Raw genomic sequence first — 20,645 nt, forward strand, 5'->3', positions numbered from 1 at the left:
GTAACAGAAGGAGGAAGTCAACTTCGTTGATGACATTGCACTTTGGAAGGAATAACCGAGAGGGGGATCATCAAGGCTTCGTCGACGAATACAGGGGATTCGTCAATGAAGAAATACCAAGAGGCTGTAACAACCCGAATAATAATAGGATTTAAATAATAAGAGGAAGGGAAATGGAAACGGTAACAGAGGAAGGAAGTTGATTTCGTCAACGAATACAGGGGATTCGTCGACGAGGGCTTAAGAAAATTCGTCGACGAATACTGAATTTCGTCGACGAATGACTTGGCTCGTCGACGAATCCATTTTTATAAATAGAAAAATTCAGATTTTTAACTTCATTATTAAGCAACCTTCGCCCTCTCTCTCTCCTCTTTTGTTCTCTCTCTCTCTCTCTCTCTCTCATCGATTTTGGGCCGAATTTATGCCGATTCAACATTTTGAAGTCACCACGACGCTCTTGGGGAAGTTCTCTCCAAATCTGTCGGAGCGGATCGTTGGTGAAAGTAAGTTGGAAATCATCCCTGAGTTGAGATAAAGTTTTTTAAGCCAAATTTGGTCTTACAACAGTTATAGGAAATGATGTACACGTAGAAATACTGAAGTTTAATATTGGAAGTTTTCAGTTTCAGGATATTGATCAGGAAACCCTACGGGTGTGAGATTAGAGTTTATAAGGGCTTTTCTCAGTAGTCAAGTAAGGGAATAAATTAAAGCAGTTACTTTTCACGCAAATTACTATTAATTATGAGTAAATTGATTTCTTGAAAATATGTATGAAATTAACATATTGTGGAATTAATGCACTTTTGGGAAAAATACTGTTATTATGTTGGAACGAGTATATACGTATGAGATGCTAGAAATCATGATTTTCAAATGCAATGAATAGTTTTAATACAACAAATGTGTGGCATGAATATTATTTTACGTGGAGAAATATTTTGATGATGTAAATGCAGTATGATCTGAGAGGTTATGAAGATATACAATACGTTATGATTCCTATAAATATATGATAAAATGATTATTTTCAGAATGATGTATTTATGTATGATATGATCGGCGCGAGACTATAATTATGATATGTTCAGCACGAGGCTGTAATTATGATATGGTCGGCACAAGGCTGTAATTATGATATGTTCGGCACGAGGCCGTAATTATGAAAGATGCTATATAATCATGTACTATATGTTATCAGAACTCGGATGTTAGTTTAGATCAGTTCAGGAGCTCGGTACCGTAGTTATATAGATCAGATATCTATGTTCAGATTAGTGCTAACCACTCCACAAGGAGGTGAGAGATGGATAGTCGATGTGACTTTCAGTAGAGTGTGGACGTCCACCTGGCAGTCCGGACCAGGGTGTGGTGGACTCATTGTACTTACAGACATAATTGATTCGGCAGTGGTCGACCAGCCATTGTTGAGTCCCGCCTTCTGGTTGCACAACCCATCATGGGGGGTAATACATGACATTAGCTAGTTATTCATCCTGGGTATGTTTTCAGTATTATCAGTATAACAGATATTTTATGTGTGATACGACTTACTAGAAAATATGAAAGCATGTGATTATTCAGTATGATATGATGAACGTTTACGAAAATATGAAATGTACTGTATATGTATAATTGCATTAAATGTTCATGTTGCCACACAACTGTATTTAGTTTATTTTCCCTTACTGATATGTGTCTCACCCCCAACATTAATTAATTTTTTAGGAGACCCTGAGCGATTGGCGGGTCGTGGCTGCCGTTGAGTTAGGGATATTACCCCGTTAGAAGGGTAAGATTTTTGTACTAGGGTCAGAATTATTTTATGTTTGACCCTAGAGTTATTTTGATGTTTATGAGGATGTATAAAAATACAGTATTACGATGTTGTAGTAAACTCCGGTATTATGCTTGGTGAATGGATGGTTTCAATTTTATGATTGCTGCTGCTTGGGTTTCCGCTATGATTGACAGGTGTCCCCGTTACCCACGGCTTTGAGTTGACCATTTTATCTATTATGTGACATTCATATTAAGAAATTGAGGTCGCTAAAGAGGCGTTTTGAGCCGACTGAATTTCGTCGACGAGGATTGAATTTTGTCGACGAAATTAATGAAGGATTCGTCGACGAATGACGTGGCTTGTCGACGAATCCAATTCTATAAATAGAAAAATCCAGATTTTTGACTTCATAACTAAGTAAACTCTTTTCTCTCTCTCTTCCCTTCGGTCTCTCTCTCTCTCTCATCGATTTTGGGCTAGATTTACGTTGGATTGACAATCCGAAGTCATCACGACGCTCCTGAGGAAGTTCTCTCCAAATTTGCCGGAGCGGATCATTTGTGAAAGCAAGTTGGAAATCATCCCTACGTTGAGGTAAGACTTTTTAAGTCAAATTTGACTTTACCGTAGTTATAGGAAATGATGTACACATCGAAATATTGAAGTTTAGTATTGTGAGTTTTCAGTTTCAGGGTATTGATTAGGAATCCTACGAGTGTGAGACCAGAGTTTATAGGGGCTTTTCTTAGTAGCCAAGTAAGGGAATAAACTAAAACAGTTACTTTCCATGTAAATTATTATTAATTATGAGTAAATTTATTTTCAGAAAAGCATATGTTATATTTGTATATTATGGATGAAATGTACGTTTGGGAAATACTGCTATTATGTTGAAATGTATATATATGTATGAGATGCTAGAGAATTACGATTTTAGAATAAGAAGTATGATTTTATACAACACATGTGTGGTATGAATATTATTTTACATGAAACGTATTATGATATGAAAGATTTTATGAGCAAAGTATGTTTTCAGGTATTATGAAAAGATATGTCATGTTATGATGATTTTGACAAATACATGATAATTAATTTATTTTCAGAATGTATGTACCTGAAATGATTTCGGCACGAGATCGTAATTACGATACGTTCGGCACGAGGCCGTAATTATGATATGTTCGGCACGAGGCTATAATTACAATATGTTCGGCACGAGGCCGTAATGATGTATTATATGATCATGTATTATATATTATCAGAACCCGAATATTAGTTTAGTTTAGTTTAGTTTAAAGGCTTGGTACCGTAGCTTATAGATCAGATGTTTATGATCAGATTAGTGCTAACCAACCCACGAGGGGGTGGGAGATGGATAGTTGATATGACTTTCAGTAGAGTGTGGACGTCCACCTGGCAGTCCGGACCAGGGTGTGGCGGACCCATCGTACTTACAGACATATTTGACTCGACAGTGGTCAACCAGCCACTGTCGGGTCCCGCCTTCGGGCTGCACAACCCGTCATGGGGGATAATAAATGACACTAATTAGCTATTCATCCTGAGTATGTTTTCAGTATTATTAGTATAACATATGTTTACATACGATATGATTTATCAGCAATTATGAAAGTATATGATTATTCAGTATGTGATGATAAATGTATACAAATATATGAAATGTACTGTATATGTATAATTACATTAAATATTCATGTTATCACACAGTTGTATTTAATTTATTTTCCTTTACTGAAAAGTGTCTCACCCCTGAACATTAAATGATTTTCAGGAAATTCAGAGAGACCGGTCGGTCAGGGCCGTCGTTGAGTGATTGGAGCTTCCCTACTAGAAGGGTAAGCGTTGAACTAGAATCAGGGAATTTTTGTTGTATGATCCTAGTGTTATTTTGACTTTTTGGAGGTTGTATATAGGAACAATATTTTGATGATATGGTAAACTCTGGTATTATGTTTCATGGTTGGATGCTTGAGATTTTATGTTTACTGCTGTTTAGGTTTCCGCTGTAATTGACAGGTGTTCCCGTTACCCACGGGTTCGAGTCGACTTTTCCATTTATTATGTTACATTTTATGTTAAGAAATTTAGGGTTGTTACACCCTGAGCATGAGGCCTAAGCAAAACACTTAAGTTAGGATTGTAACAGTATTAAGTTGTTGCTTGGCCTACCCTAATTAAGGTCCATTTAACTTATGAATATTGGGTTTGTAAAATAATTTAGTTTTAGTCTAGTTTAGTTAATAATAAAAAACTAGACCAAAGAGTTATAAACATTTTTAACCGAATTTTTGGTTCTATAGCGGTTTATAATTTTAGGAACCGAATAGTTTCATTTTGGTGTTCAATTTTACTCAAAGGAAAGCTAATTGAATTGAACGCTCATGAAATGCAATTCAAAAGACAATGTCCACTTACAATTGATGAATAATTGAGGTTACTCCCACAAGGGAGAAGATTTCCGCTAGGAAATGATAGTGATTAAATCAACAAGACTACACAAATAATAACCATTTCAAACTTCTCACCATATGAATGTTTATTATTTTCTTATTACAAATTGAATGAGATAAGAAGATCAAATGGAATAATTATAATCTTTATTTTTATTTTTTATTAGATTTTATCTTATTTAAAAAAAACAAATATTTCATAATCTTTGTTTTGAGAAAAAAATATATTTTATCAATTATCCTATTAGATTTAGTATACTAATCAACGTCTCACAAATTATTAGTGATAGAGACACACTATTGATTGTACATCAAAATTACAAAATATCTAATTAAAAAAATAAAATATATTAACAATTTTACAATTCCATTATTTCATTTAGCAAAAAAAAAAAAAATACTCATTAGTTTAAATGAAAAATAATTCTGAAAACATATTGGTTAGTTTTACCGCTGGCGAACGCCAGCCTTTTCGAGAATCTGCCGCACGGCAAAGGCAGGGAAAAAGCGTACGAAACTCAAAATTTGAAATATTTCCTTTAAAACGATCCTCAGCGTCCATTCCTCGTAATTTTAATCCAACGGTTGAGATCCACAATCTGCGTCTAACTTAAATGGCCAATCAGAAATCACGCCCTCGCCTTTATATAAACACAGTTCTCCCATCCCAGTCCATTCATACCCATCTCTCGTCTCGAAAGATTAATTACTGCCTGATCATTTTCTTCATTCAGAATCTAGATGGCGCCCAAAGCAGAGAAGAAGCCCGCTGAGAAGAAGCCGGCGGAGAAGGCTCCGGCTGGAGAGAAGAAGCCGAGGGCCGAGAAGAAGCTATCGAAGGACGCTTCTTCTTCCGACAAGAAGAAGAAGAGGGCGAAGAAGAGCGTTGAGACGTATAAGATCTACATCTTCAAGGTTCTGAAGCAGGTGCATCCCGACATTGGGATCTCCAGCAAGGCCATGGGCATCATGAACAGCTTCATCAACGACATCTTTGAGAAGCTCGCCCAGGAGGCTTCCAGGCTCGCCCGCTACAACAAGAAGCCCACCATCACTTCCAGGGAGATCCAGACCGCCGTTAGACTCGTCTTACCGGGAGAGCTCGCCAAGCATGCCGTCTCCGAGGGCACAAAGGCCGTCACCAAGTTCACCAGTTCTTAGGGATATTGAAATTTAGGGTTTTATTTCTTTGTTCGGTCTTGTTAAGGATTTCTTTACAACGGGCTAGGGGTTTGCGAATGTAAAGATTTGGATTTGAAGTGATCTTCATTGTAAATCCATGCTTGTAGTGAATTTGGACCTTTAGTAAATCTTCTATGATCTTCTGATTTATTTGCCTCACTTTCAGTTTGTTTTTGAAGTTTTGGATTACGGTTCGTTCCTTTGTTTATTTGGAATATCAAATAAACGGCAATTTCTTCGACTCCAAGTCTATGGCGCCTAGGTTAAGTTATGCTCCGTGCGCTCCCTTGTGCAGTCTTGTTTAGAAACAGGGAGACCTACAATTTATGTCACACGTGTTAGGATTTACAATGTTGCTGTCCCACGTGTTTATCCGCACGCCAATTTCCCGATTAGGTTAGGAAAAATTATCCTCGCGAAGTTCTCTTTTATTGGCCATAGCTCTTCGAAAGTGTAGACAATGGCGTTGGGCTCTTTTTCATCTTCACCCAGGTTGAGTCCTGTTACCTCTTCGTACAGGAACCCTAGAGTCTCCCTTTGCAATTTGCATGTTCTCGGGAGCTTCGTTTCATGCCCAAATGGATTTCGGAAATCCTATGTTTGCATGTTGGCAGGTTCAGCTCCTAAGGCCCCAAAAGCCCGATTTATTGCACGGCGCAGAGAATCTGTGTTGATTCAACAGCTACAGCGGTCTCTAAGTAATGTTAGAAATAGAGATTTGGATAGGATCCATGGTTTGTGTTTTTCGATGTTATTATGTGTGATTCTTTCTTCCTGGGATGCTAATTGGGTTTTTCCTTTTTTTTTTTTTGGGGGGGGGGGGGGGGGGGGGTTGGTTTGTGTTGCAGGTGAGTATGTGAGTTTGCCGGCCAGTCAGTACTCTGTGTTGGATGCTGAAAGGATTGAGAGGGTTGATGACAATACCTTCAGATGTTACGTTTATAGGTTCGTTTTCTTTGCTTTAGAGGTTTGTCCTGTGTTGTTGGTCAGAGTGGAACAGGAGCCCAATGGTTGCTCCATTAAACTCTTGTCCTGTAAGGTATGCTTTTTTGACGTCCTTTCTTTTTGCTTTATTTTTGGCCGATTTTGATGTATCCTTCCATTCTGACATTGTTGGACTGTTGGATGGTGACGCAGCTTGAGGGCTCACCGGTTGTGGTTGCGCAGAACAAGAAGTTTGATGGTCAGAATAGCAGCTAATTTTCAAACCCTGGCATTCTTTTCTTTTCCATCTCTCTTTCTCTCTGGATTTTGAGTTCCCATCTTCTAACATATGAAGAAGTTGCCTATACTAGGTAGTTGCATAAAGATTATTTGAGTGGATGGTCTTTCTTTCTCTCTTTTTAGTTGGCTTCAAATAATGAAAAATTTTAAAATTTGGCTTACAATGTCTTTACTGGTAGTTGTATGCTGTAAAGGCAAATTAATTGGCTAAGGCTTTTTTTTTTTTTTTTTAAACATGTCATGTAATATAAATTTAATAAAGAAAATCGTATTATTCACTTCATATAAATATTGTTGCAGTATGCGGTAAGTCTACAGAATCAGAATCCAAGTTATTCATTCCAAAAATTAACTATTGTAGATCAAATCCTTCATTTTTATATAATTTTTACTTAAAATTTAAATAAAATGATCTTGTGAATTTAAAATATAATGAAGATAAAGATATCAGTAAAATTTCAGAAAATTGAAATAATAATAATAATAATAATTATTGTTATTATTATTATTATTATAAAAAAATGACATTCAGAAATATTTTTAGTGTTTTTCAATTTTCATGTGTTATATGATTGTTCCTGTAGCCCTAAAAATTGAGTTTTGAAGTATAATAATTAAGTAAGAAATATATTAATTTCTATTTTTATTATAATATTGTAATTTTTATTTGTTTTTTTTATCATTTGCCATATTATTTTGATTGTTATTGATTGAAGGACAACAATGAGCATTTGTTCAATTAGGTTTTTTTAATTTGTTTTAGGTTTGGAAATATTAATGAAACTGGTTCCTAGTTTTCAGTGAAACAGTTTTTTGTTTTTGTTTCCAACATTCTAGTTCGGTTCTCATGTTTTTGACCCTGATACTAAACAGCACTTTTGTTTTCTTTACATTTTATTACGGGCACACACAACTTGTTTTACCATTACTTGGTTGGAATCTTTTTATTTATTTATTTTTTCAGATGACATGTGGTGGTAATAACAATATAGCATGCTTGATGTTCTTTCAGGAATGCTTTGACACTGATTTGGTATGGCAATGCAGCTTCTATGGTGAATCAGATATCATGTAGTGGGGGACAGAGCAACTCACGAGCGCAGCAGCTCACATCTGATGCGGTGATTGAGGTACTCATAGCATACTGATTTCTCATTACCTGATAATGTGTCATACTTTATATGTTTTCAATTTCTTAGACTTTTTATTTAATTATTTTTTATGTGAATTGTTATGTGGAATTCAGGTTAGCATTGATATCCCTCTTGCATTTCGAGCTTTTCCAGTGCAAATGATAGAATCAACTGGGACCCAAGTCCTTGAACAGATACTAAGGGTTATGCTTCCTCGCTTCATGGCACAGGTCTATGAAAGAGTTTTTGTCAAATTTTATTTACCAGTTCTAATATGAAACTTTTTAGTTGCCTTTGCATACTCTTTTCTGTTGTCATAATTTTCTTCATTTGAATTTATCGCAATTCCAGCAATTATTTTTGATAGGTTGATAACCTTGGATCTTCATGCTTTTCGAGACTAACAAATGTGGGAGATGGTTTTTGTTTGTTTGAATATATGCTGTTGGAATTTGGCTTTTTTCGTTGCAAATTATAGGGTAATTGTTTTATGTGATATTGACCACATTGTTGCATGTGTATTATCTCATTGTTTCCCCACTGTTTTTTATTTCATCAGATATTTTTGAAATGGAATTTTTCATTTCAAGATTTCATAGTTAAGAAGAAGAAGGAGAAGAAGAAGAAGAAGAAATGCTACAAGGATAAGGGGTAAGTTAAAGAGAATTTGGCTCGAGGTTGTGAGAGAAACTTTGTGCCGTGCAAGTTAAAAGAAAATGTGATAGGATGGAACAATGAACGTGCAACCTTACCCTGTCGAATCTAGGTGGGAATAATCTGGGATGAGGCTTTGAATGAGTATGTGGTCTGTGTTACTTTGTATGGTATCTTAGATGATTAATGGGGAAAAAAAAGACACGTATTGCAGAAGGCTTCCACACCAAGTAGTAGTGGTTATTGGGTAAAAATTGCAAAAATAAAACATGAATTCAACTCAGTGTGTATTTATATCTTATATAGATTAAGCAGCAGTACTGCATGTGTAGGAAATGACAAACCAAAGATTGCATTAAGGTGTGTCAAATATCTTAAATTAAAGAAATGTTTTTCACAATTAATAGAATATAATGTAACCTGGAAGAAATATTTGGGGGGGGGGGGGGGGCTTGTGCCTTTGTCAATTTCAAATCAGAGGGGGTTATCCCTGTCTAATTTGAGGAGATATTGTGAGTGTGGTGGTTAGAATGATTATTACCTTGTGGGGAATGCAGCTTTGGTTGACAGTTTACTTGTTTCAAAATTGAGGGTGATGTATGAGGATGTTTCTTTATCACCATTTTTGTATCGTGTTTTTAGTATAGGATTTGAATCATGGAGTTAAATGATGGTGTTGATTTCATCATTTGCATGGTGTAGATGTGGCATTAAACTCACAGTATTAACTACGCAACTAATCAAAATGGAATATATTCTTACATTGATTGCACGTATAAGGTATGGCGCGAACTCACAGTATTCACTAGGCTGCTAGTCAGAATGGAACAATCTACCGAGTGATTGCACTGATGTACACTCAATTATTGTTTCCTTGGGATAACACTAAATATGTATGGAGTTGACTAATGAGGAGTAAGTTGGTGAATGTTGGACAGTTTGTAAGGAAATAGCTAGAGTCTTGGAATCCTTGTAGGGTTAGTAGAAAGTTTCACTTGTCATCATTGAAGGATTTTTTTTTTTTGATTTTTTTTTTCTGTATTCACTCATTGCATTCTTTGAGTATTAACTTTTTAAGAAGTTGAAATGTTCTGGGACATGACATTTTGGATCCTTTCCCATAATCTTCTATCGGTCACCTAATGCCTATACATTCTTGTAGCAATTGACTACGACGAACTTCTGAAAATGGGTAGATGTCATCCCACCTAGACAAGTGGAGAAAGAGAATGCTGTTAAATTCATCCAAGGGAATATCATCTGCCACTATGGAGTGATGAGACATATTGTTGTTGATAATGGCTTGCTATTTTGGAAAGGTTTGATGAAGCTTTCTTCAATGTACTATGCTCTTGCAATAGGTTGGCCTAAGCATTTTGAGTAGACTTTGCAATTTACTCAAGATTATCATGCAGTACAAAATATTTTGAAGAGAGAATTATTCAAGTTATTTGGGCTTATTGAACACCATACACAACTCCTACTTGAGCCATAAGATGCTATAGTGTGTGCCGTCAAAGTTGTACTTCCTGGATTGCTATTCCAAGTGGCCTTAAGAGGAAGAAAGATGATACGCTGTATCTTCATGCATTAGAAGCCTAAGAAGATTGCTTGAAGCAGAGCAATGCCTTGAATGTTATCAAGCTTGGTTGTTTTTGAGCATAAGTCCAATCATGACCTTTTCAAACAGGTGATTTTGTGTTGGCAGTTAAAAAGCTGATCATCACTTCTCAACAAATGAGCAGTAAATTTACCTCAAGAGGGGAAATTCGCAACAATAATTTATACAAGTTGGCCCCTTAAGATGATTTGAGAATTGGTTCCAATGACAACAAATTTTTGAAGGACACTCGCAGCACATCATTTTGTTAGGGTTAAGTGATTAACTCTAGAATTAATCATTTTAATTTGATTTGGAGAGCAGCTATGGATGGTTATGGGGTTGTTTTGGAATTTTAAAAACCTTACTAAGTTTGGGGAATCCTGCGTTCTAGTATTATAGGTGGGCAAAATGTTGAAAATTTTGAAATTAATTCCGTTTGAGTCTTGGTTATCAACGTTTCGCACATTTCTGCGGACTTGATTTACCTTTCATTGGATTTACTCTCTCATGGTTAAGAAAGAACTTGGTGTGATTGAGTAAAGCGATCTCTGCATTTTCTGTCCCAGAATATTGCCAGATGCCAATTATTAAAGGGGAATACCTCATCTTAAGGTAACAACCATGGGATTTCTTCTTGACTCAATTTAAGGTAGTGGAGGCTTGAGGCGGAAGGAACATATAGAGAACTAGAAAGAGGAGGAAACTCTAGGTTGTGTTTTTGGTTTTTAGATTTTATTTCTGTAATTTTTGATAGTGATACCAAATGGCCCCTTAATAAATTTTCATTGTGGAATCATGAGCCTACCTCGTTCAAGGCAACCCAAAAGACTTGAGCCTGGACCTAATGGTTGTCCAATACACCGAAGCCAGATGATTGTATGAGGTGTATTTATTTTATTCTGTATTTATTTTCCTGGATTTTATTTTTCATATGGTACTAGTTAAATTTTATGCTTTCTAAATTTGTTTTTTCATTTTTCCTTTCAGTTTTTTGAAAATTCTTGAAATTTATATTTTTTATTTTTTTTCCAAGAATGTTTTACTTTTATTTTTTGTTGGTTTTTTTTTTTTCCTAAAAATGTTTTTCCAATTTGCTCTCTTTCAATTTTTAAAGAAAAATATTTTTATTTTTTTGATTGTTGAAGAATACTTATTAGATTTTTTATTTTAAGAATTTAGGTAACGTTTGGTAGGGTTGTTAAAAAATATTTGAAAATCAAACCCATTCGAAAAAGTGAGCCGAACCGAACTGAATATAAGATTTTTCTTGAGTTCCGAATATCGGTTCGGTTTTGGTTTGTCTTGGTCCCGAACTGACAATTACCCAAACCGAATCGATACATATGTATGTCTATTATAATATTATAAAAATATGTAACTATATTATATTATTAATATGAGCATATAATGTTTTAAAATTGAAAATAAAGATACATGGTTATATATTCTTTATTGTGTAGCTAATCACACAGAATCAAAGCTAAAAAAAAAAGAAACATTTTAAGAAACCCTAATTAGGGCAAAATCTCAAATCTCAACTTCTCATTCTCTTCCCCAACAACCATAGCCGCCAGCTACCCACCAAAACTTCCCATCCTATGGCCCTTGCAGCTTGCTAGTCAGGTAGTCACCACTCTTCGTTCTCCTCCAGTGATCATCACAGTCACACTAGACGCCAGAATCGCCAACCTCAATTCTCCTCCGACTATCACACTGTTTACGAACTCGTTGCTCTCTATTCTCTGTCGACCGTCGCACTAGTTGCAACCCTCCATTCTCCACTAGCTATCTCTCGTAGCTGTCCTCCATTAACCACAACCATCAAGTTGTCATCACATTCGTCCGTGAACATTTCTAGATCTGCTAGTCGAGCTGCCCCTATTTGCCACATTCATTGCTACATTCGGATTGTATCGGATCGGATATCCAAACTAAATTGTTGATTAATTGTGCTATTGGTTCACTGAAGCATTTGGTTCGGTTTCGGTTTTGGTTTAGAAAATCTCCGAACCGGTCCAATCGGTTCAGTTTGGTAAATAAATGTTTGGTTCGGATATCTGAATTGTGAACAGCCCTAGCGTTTGATTTATAGTTGGAATTGGAAACAAAATTGTTAGAAAAGGTGTATTCCCAAGAGGGGGGGTGAATTGGAAATTTTAATTTTTCTCCTAGGTTAAGTTAGAAGTCAATATGTTTTGGTAACCTAGGGTCCTTCTACACGGTTCCAAATGTGCTGATAAATAAAATACGTGGAATTTAAATCATGCACATCATTCATACAATAACATATACGTGCGGTAAATATAAAGTGCTGAAATGTAAATAGACACAGATATGTTATCGGGGTTTGGCCAACTGTGCCTACGTCCCTGCCTCTAGCTCGCAAGTTAGAGGATTCCACTAATAGCTCACTTAAGGGTGGAGCGACACCGTTTACAGCCAGGTCAAATTAACACAGGGCTGACCTCAACCTACACGCCTTAATAGGACGACGCACCTAGCTTTCCTAACCGGGTCTAAGTCAATCCGGGGCTATTCCAGAGCTAATCTCCCTCTTCAGGCCCGTGCCTGGATATACAACAAATGTGTAAATAATCAGATGGTACAGTGATTGTGCTTTCATGTAAAGTAGATATGTACCCAAATGCGCGCAATAACATACACCACAATATGATTCAATATGTAAGCTCAGTGTGGTTTAGATGGTTCAACTCTCAAAGGTATTTTCTATCTGTGTAATGCGTACGTGAGAGTGACAAACAAGCAATCTTTGTATCACAAGATATTCAGCAAATAAGTACACACAAAGATGTCAAGTCTCCAGTATTTCAATCAGTAAGATATCTCAAGCATGTAAGTATTAAATGATGTATATGCTTGGTTTGCAAAAGAGGTGTAATCTTTGTATTCAGCAAATGATATATGAGTGAAAGAATATTGCAACAAAGATCACTATCACACAAACAAATATCTCTTTAAATATTTTACAAGATAAAAGCTCAATAGATATTTGGAAGTGCTTGAAAAGTTTTTGCAACTAAAAACAAATACAATCTTCTCAAGATCTTGCAATGAAGGTGCAAGCTTTGGAAGATCAAATCAAAGTCTTCTTAGGAGAGACTTATTAACAAAGTCCCCTAAGAATACTAGGGTTTAGCTCTCGTAAAAATAAAATCAATCTTACATAAAATGAGAGAGCAAACCTTTCTTAATCAAGCACTCAATCAACTTACAAATGATGTAAGCACTAATAGAATGTAAGCACGAGTGAAAGAGGCTAAAAAATGAGTAGTATAGGATTTTACGTTTTCAAAGAGATTCCCCTAATCAAAGTAGTTAATCCATTCCTAATTTTTTCAAATGATCTCATATATATAGGCATAGGAGAAAATATGACCGTTGGGGACCTATTGGGTATTATTAGGGAAGTTTAATGATGTTTAAAACATTTTAATCCTGTTTAAAAAATATTTAACTGCTGTAAAAATCAGGGCAACCCGAGAGGTCCGGTCGACCAGAATAGGTTCGGTCGACCAAGTCTCATATGGTTCGGTCGACTAGGAGACTTTTGAACTGAGGTCTCGGTCGACTAGGAGAAGGAGATTTCTCAATTTTCCGAGGTTCGGTCAACCAGGCCATTTTGAACTGGCTGGTTCGGTCGACCAGACCGCTGGGATTTCTCCCGAGGACCTTCCGGTCGACCAGGTAGTTGGAGAACAAAAGTGCTCGGTCGACCAGATGGTCAAATGTTGACCAAGGAGGGTTTCGGTCGACCAGGTCTCTTTGAACAACCTGGTTCGGTCGACCAGGTGGTCAAACTTTTGACCCAGGGAGGTTTCGGTCGACCAGGGCCTTTTGAACTACCTGGTTCGGTCGACCAGATGGTCAAACTTTTGACCCAGGGAGGTTTCGGTCGACTAGGGCTTTTTGAACTGACTTGGCTGGTCGACCGAAAGTGCACCATGTGTGCATTTCAGTCCCGTTTCGAAACATACAAGCCCTATTCAAGTGTCTAACAAATAAATGTGTAAATGTGTGTGTCCTAGGATCACTTGAGGTTCAATTTGGAGACACCGAAAAAGTCCGGTGTCGGTTGATCGAAGGGAAAACCCTAAGGTCTTTCTAAGATCCTTTCTCATCCATGGTTTGTTTGAGCTTACGTAATAAATCATACATGTGATGTGTGTGAGCTTATTACAAACCAAATAGCCCTAATTAATATTACAGACCAATTATACAAATGAATTACATATTACAACACAACGTAATTGGGTCTTCAATCTTTGCTTGCTTTGTGCACATCTTGATCTTAACAGTCTTGGTTCCTGCACAAAACCTCAAACACTTATTAGATACAATGAGTATTTGTCGTAATCAAAACCGAGCATGACCAATAAGGTCAACAAAAATGTTAGGTTCTTCTCTCATGTTTGGTTCGATATGTAATCGAAATCATAATTTTATTATAGTGTTTAGTATATATAGACATAGGAATAAAAAATAAATAGTTAATATTAAAAATTTGTTCAATTAAATATGAAATAATAATATTATTAATATATTATTTTATTGAGCTATATTATAAATAATTTTTTACAATAAAATTATTTTTATAATCATGTACATAATTATACTTTGCATATTATATTTTATCATATTTTTTATTATTATTTTTAAAACTATATTATTAATATTATATTTCATCTTATATTTTATAACTATTATATTTTAATATGTAATTTATTAAAATTAAATAAAAATCATATATATTGTAACACTATAACATAATTTGTTTAATATAAAATAATAATATAGTAAAACAAACCACCATAGCATTATATTTTATTAGACAATAGTATTTTATTCTTTTTTGTATATTCTATAGTTAGTAAAATTTACTATTATATATTTGTATTAATAATATTAATAATATTAATTTTATCTTATTGTAAGGTTATACATTATAATATAATAAATAACCATACCATAATTGCATCATAATATTTTATAATTTAATACTATTCTAGTACTTTTTATGTGTTATAATATTATTACTATATATAATATAAATATTAATAATAATGGTAAAATACGTTATGTTATAATATATAACATATCATTGTATGTTTATATTTAATGATGTCAAAATATTAATATTATTTTTTAGATTTATGTAATATATATTATATTATATATAATATTATTTTTTATATTTATGTAATATATATTTTGTTATATTAGAGGCCGTGCCTTGGTGCGATGGCAAGTGCCTCTGCCTCGGTACGGGTGGTCTCGGGTTCGAGACTTGGGAGCGGCCTCCCCAAAAATTGGGGTAAGGCTTGCCAACATCCGCCTCTCCCTGACCCCACTCAATGTGGGAGCCTTGTGACTGGGTACGACCTTTTTTTTTTTATATATTTTTTTATATTATATATAATATAACATTATAATATATATGTACTTGTGTATATTTAATATACAATCGTATTATTTTTTTCTAATATGTATTTTTATTAAATTTTATGATTATATATTTAATTATTTATAATTAATGATAATAATAAATATTTAATTTAATTTTGTTTTATTTCTAAGATTATAAATAAAAATATAATAAATCAATAATCGTACCATAAGTATATCACAATATTTTAACATCTAATACTGTTCTATTAATTTATATGTTATAATATTATTATATATAATAAAAAATATTAATAATGATGGTTTAATATTTATATTAAAATCTATACTAATATTTTAAATATTAATAATGATATCATAATATTTTTTGAATTTATGTAATATATATTATAGTATATTATATTATATAAAATATCATATTTTAACAAATACTATGTTCCTAGGAATCAAGATATGATTTTGGAATAAAAGTCTGGAATCAAAATGTTAGCAAAAGGGGAATCCCGTTCTTGCATGGATCGAGAATCGGAATAATGATTACCGTAAAACAAACATTGGGAATGGGAATCAACCATTCCGATTCCAATTCCTAGATTTAATTCCCAGTTACCAAACACCACCTTAGATTTTTTGGAGGAGAAAATTTTAGTTTTTTGTTTTCTTTGAATAGTTTTTTGAATTTTTTGAATATTTAATTTATGGTATTTTAACCTATATTGTGTTTTTATTTTCTTATATTCTTTGTTTTTGTTTTGTTTCTTCACGTCTTCCTTTTTTTATTTAATATTTTTTGTATTTTTAATTTTTCTTGTTCTTGTGGAAATTCTTGAAATATATATGTTTTTATTTTTCCTTGAATGTTTGTTCTTATTTTACTTATGGTTTTTTAGATTTATAATTTGTCATTCTGTTTTTTATGTTTTTTGTTTTCTAAATATTATTTTTCAATTTTTAAATGAAAAAGGTGTATTATGTATTTTTTTGATTTTTGACAAATACAATATAGTTTTTCTGTGTTTTTAGATCTCTAGATTTTTTGAAGCTGAAAAAATTGATTTTCTGTTATATGTGAAAGAAGTTTCTGATTTTTTTTTAAAATTTAATTAATGATGTTCTAAAATAGATATACTTAGATTTTTTTTGAATTTTCTTATTTTTTTTGTTCAAGAAAAATATGTTTTATAATTACTTTTCCAATATGTGATTTTACATCTTAAATAGTTTCATTAATTCTGGTTATTTATTTATTTATAAATATTCTCTATTTTACCAGAAGATTCTGGTTGTGCAAGTATGAGCTCACTTGTGCATGGCAACCCAAAAAGACCTGAGCCTGAACTGAGCGCGATTCCATGAGTGCTAGGGCCATGGCCAATGCCACTAGAGCCAGATTGTTGTGTGAGGCATAGTTGTTAGAATCGAATAGGCACCAAAATTAGAATTGGCTAGAGAATCGAGGTTGGAGTCGAATTGAAGGAGAATCGATCGATTCACAGAGTGAATCAATGAATCGAATCAAATTGTGTGATTCGATTGATTCGTCACTGGCTGTGCATGAAGACCTCCGTCTGATTTAAAGCCCAACGAAAACCCATTTTTACCCCTTCTTTTTTGAATGATTAAGTTTGTTTTGCTCTCTATGTAGGCTTTGTCCCAAATAAGAGGAGCTGAGTCGTTTGGCCTTCCCTTCAGCCATTCCTCTATGCTCTGGTTCAGAGTTCTGCCATTGACGACTGAACTTTGAAGTTTGAAGGACTGCCAGAGTGCCAGTAGTTTCCATTATTCCATATATTATTTTGTTCTGCCATAGAAGAAAGACCATATCTTGTGGGCTTTCTTATTCTCTGCTGAGTTTGCTCTCTCTGCCATTGAAGAAGTCAAGACTCAAGACTCAAGACTCAGCTTGACTGTGGAGTTTAGACTGCAGAGAACCAGAGAATGTGTAGGCTCGTATCTTGGTTGCCTAAGCCCTTCTTTAATTATTTATTTATTTTTATATTTTATATTTATACTTTTAATTTACTTTTTATTCTTATTTTAATTTTTTTCTCTTATAAAACATTAAAAACACAATAAAGTTCAGATGTTTATTGCTTTTGATATACATTCTCTTAAAAAATAGTCTTAAAAAGTTAAAAACCAAAAAGTTCTGTTTTTTATTAATATTTTCTTATTCATGCTCTTTTTTTTTTTTTAAATGCTACACATGATTTTTAATTGTTAAATCATAAATGTTAAATATATGATATGAATTCATGAAGCATGAACTATTCAAGTATTCAACAAATAATAGAATATTCAATATTGTAATGGCCTGCCTATTGATCCTTGTGATATTTTATAATAGTCATTTATTTACTATACTACTATAGTATTATACTATTATTATTATAGAATATAGAGTTACAATAACTTTGTAAATAGTAAATTAGTAACATAGTTGTAAACTTATAGTATAATATTACTATATGTTTATAATTTATATTATACTTCTTTAGTTGTTTCTTACCCTTTTTGAACATGTTATTCATTGTTTATTTGTAGGTTGAAATTGGAAATTTGACTTGGAAAGTTTGTGCTTATTTGTGTGTTAAGAGTGTGAGAAGATGGTTTCAAATTCAAGTGCTAAGCCTAGAAAAAAAAGTCCAATACAAAGAGTGAAGATCCTACATCGGATCATTGCTCTTGAATCAATGATAATTGGATGCACTTGAAGTGCAATTATTGTGGGCTTGAAAGATGGGGTGACATAATTAGAATGAAGCATTATTTTGCAGGGATCATGATAATTTTGCCCCTTCTAAGAAGTGTCCAGAAGAGGTGAGGGAAAAATTTGTGAATCTTTTGGAAGGAGTAAAACAAAAGAATGTTGACAATGAAAGAGAAATTTTTCAAGAAGAGTTCGGAGAACAAAAGTAAGAAGTTCAAATTATAGGAGAACAAAGACGGGGCACCATGGATGCTTTTTTAAGTAAGGGCAAGGAGTTGAGGGCAAAGAGTTTAAGCAACAAACCTTGGTTATATTGGTGAAAAATAGGGAGCCGATGGTTCAAAGCATTTTCCGATTTTTATATGGACATGCTTTACCATTTAACTTGGTGAAGAGTCCTTTATTTGCATCGACGATAAAGATGGTTGGGGAATATGGAAAGGGATTGAAGCTCCCAAGTTATCATGAGGCTAGAGTCACATTTTTGAAGAAAGATAGTGTCAAACAAGTTATGGAAAAATATAAGAAAGAATGGGTAAAGAGTGGATGCATTTTGATGTCGGATGGTGAATCGACACAAAACAAAGGCATTTCACAAATTTTATGGATAATAGTCCTAGTGGCACGGTTCTTCTCAAATCAATAGACACTTCAAGTGTGGTGAAGGATGCTTATAAATTGTATGAATTTCTTGACTCCTTAGTGGAAGAGATTGGAGGGGAAAATGTGGTTTAAGTGGTGACGGATAGTGCCTCGACTTATGAAGGTGTCAATGAGTTGCTAATGGAAAAAAGGAAACATATATTTTGGTCTCCATGTGTAGCCCATTGCATTGATTTAATTTTGATTAATATTGGAGATTCCATACATCTCGATCTGAGAAGAATCAATAAAGAAAGAATCGGGATTGATTGATAGATGAAACATAAATCATGGATCAACTAAGCCCTCTCAGGGAATTGCTTAAGAATAAGTAAAGAGGAATCTCATGTAGATACCATGGAATAAGGTTTGATCCTATTCATGGAGATTCCATAAATATTCCATTCCAAAAATAGAAAGTTTGAAACAATTGGGATTTTTTTGGAGGTTGGATGTAGTTACTAATTCATGATTTGGCATGTACAGAATAAAAGCTTTGCCTATCTTTCATAATACAATTCAAAATGCTACGGAGGTGTATGTCTTCATTTACGGACACATATGGGTGCTTAACGTGTTTATAGAGTTTTCTAGAAAAAAAGAATTGAAGAGAGCTGGGGTTACAAGGTTTGCTACATCTTTTCTCACATTGAAAAGTTTTTTGATGAAAACAAACTTGCTCTTTGAGCCATGTTTGCATTAGAAGAGTGGGCCATGTGTCAATATGTTTTGAGGTTGGAAGTTAAGAAAGTGGAGGCCATATTATTGTGTGATAATAAGTTTTGGAAAGCAATAAAGTATTGCTTGAAGTGTGCGAGCCCACTTGTGAAAGTTTTGAGGCTTGTTGATGGTGATGCAAAGCCGACAATGGGCTATATATATGAAGCCGTGGATAGAGTAAAGGAACAAATTGCCCAAAACTTTAATCATCAAAAGATCAAGTATGATCATATTTGGAGCATCATTGATACGAGATGGGATTTGCTACTCCATAGGCCCTTTCATGCAGCTAGGATATTTCCTTAATCTGAGGTAAGTTGCATTGTCCAAAAACTAAATCAGTTTGATAGCATGTTATGTGAGTAGTGAGCCTATTACCTATGCATTTATATTTATGACTTATTTTTATTTGTAGGTTCCAATATAGTGATGGCTTTAATGCAGACATGGAAGTCAAATTGGTCTATATAACTATTGAAAAAATGTATTTGGATGTTGAAACAAGGATCAAGATTGATCAACAATTGGAATAGTTCAAAAAAGTTGAAGGGATGTTTGGGTTAAACATGGCTACACTAACAAGAGATAAGAAATAACCTTGTATTATATTAATCCGATAGTTGCCTACTTGCCTTTATGATAATTTTTTCATTGTTTAGTTTTTTGTTTTTGGTTCATAACCAAAAATATGATATGGTGTTTATTCAATTGTTTTGATCATATGTATAGCTTTATGGTGGGAGAGTTATGGAGAGGAGTGCAAGGAGCTTTAAAGACTTGCAATACGAGTCCTTAGCCTCACTTTTAGTGCCACGGGATGTGAGAGAAATTGGAGCACATTTGATTATGTCCACTCCAGAAAAAAGGAACCGATTGGAACATTAAAGACTTAATGTTCGTCTTTGTTGGGTACAATATTCAACTAGAGCTAAGGCAAGCAAGAAGGCAACAAAGTGGGGAAACTTTTGATATAATTTGCTTATCGGACATGGTATTAGATGATGAATGGATTACCAAAGAGGAAGGTCCTTGTCTTCCAAAAGACATTTCATGTATGAATGTCAATGAGTATTTTGAAGATAATGGAGGAGTT

At 34.1% G+C, this 20,645-nt stretch overlaps 2 protein-coding genes across 5 annotated transcripts in view; both read left to right on the forward strand.

Annotated features, from left to right (window-relative positions):
* The first annotated feature begins 4,918 nt into the window (after window positions 1-4,918).
* Window positions 4,919-5,590, forward strand: LOC131165341 (probable histone H2B.3). The gene has a single exon (XM_058123027.1). It carries the CDS (start codon window positions 5,002-5,004, stop codon window positions 5,419-5,421), a length of 420 nt encoding a protein of 139 aa, XP_057979010.1. The 5' UTR covers window positions 4,919-5,001; the 3' UTR covers window positions 5,422-5,590.
* A 151-nt stretch (window positions 5,591-5,741) lies between these two features.
* LOC131165342 (uncharacterized) overlaps window positions 5,742-20,645 on the forward strand; it is a 25,210-nt gene continuing 10,306 nt past the window's right edge. Inside the window, exons 1-5 of one of the 4 annotated variants that reach the window (XM_058123031.1) lie at window positions 5,742-6,140; window positions 6,291-6,481; window positions 6,580-6,625; window positions 7,714-7,796; window positions 7,913-8,029. In XM_058123031.1, coding sequence (XP_057979014.1) covers window positions 5,903-6,140; window positions 6,291-6,481; window positions 6,580-6,625; window positions 7,714-7,796; window positions 7,913-8,029 — 675 coding nt within the window. In that variant the 5' untranslated portion in view covers window positions 5,742-5,902. Of the gene's footprint in view, window positions 6,177-6,290; window positions 6,482-6,579; window positions 6,638-7,713; window positions 7,797-7,912; window positions 8,030-20,645 lie in introns of all 4 variants that reach the window. The other 3 variants (XM_058123030.1, XM_058123029.1, XM_058123028.1) reach the window with 3 other exon arrangements.

Source organism: Malania oleifera, chromosome 10, assembly GCF_029873635.1.
Source record: "Malania oleifera isolate guangnan ecotype guangnan chromosome 10, ASM2987363v1, whole genome shotgun sequence".
In the NCBI taxonomy this organism is placed as follows: Eukaryota; Viridiplantae; Streptophyta; class Magnoliopsida; order Santalales; family Ximeniaceae; genus Malania; species Malania oleifera.

Bases quoted from the DNA above. Each gene is read 5' to 3' on its own strand.
- LOC131165341 (XM_058123027.1), top strand. From the start codon at position 5,002: ATGGCGCCCAAAGCAGAGAAGAAGCCCGCTGAGAAGAAGCCGGCGGAG.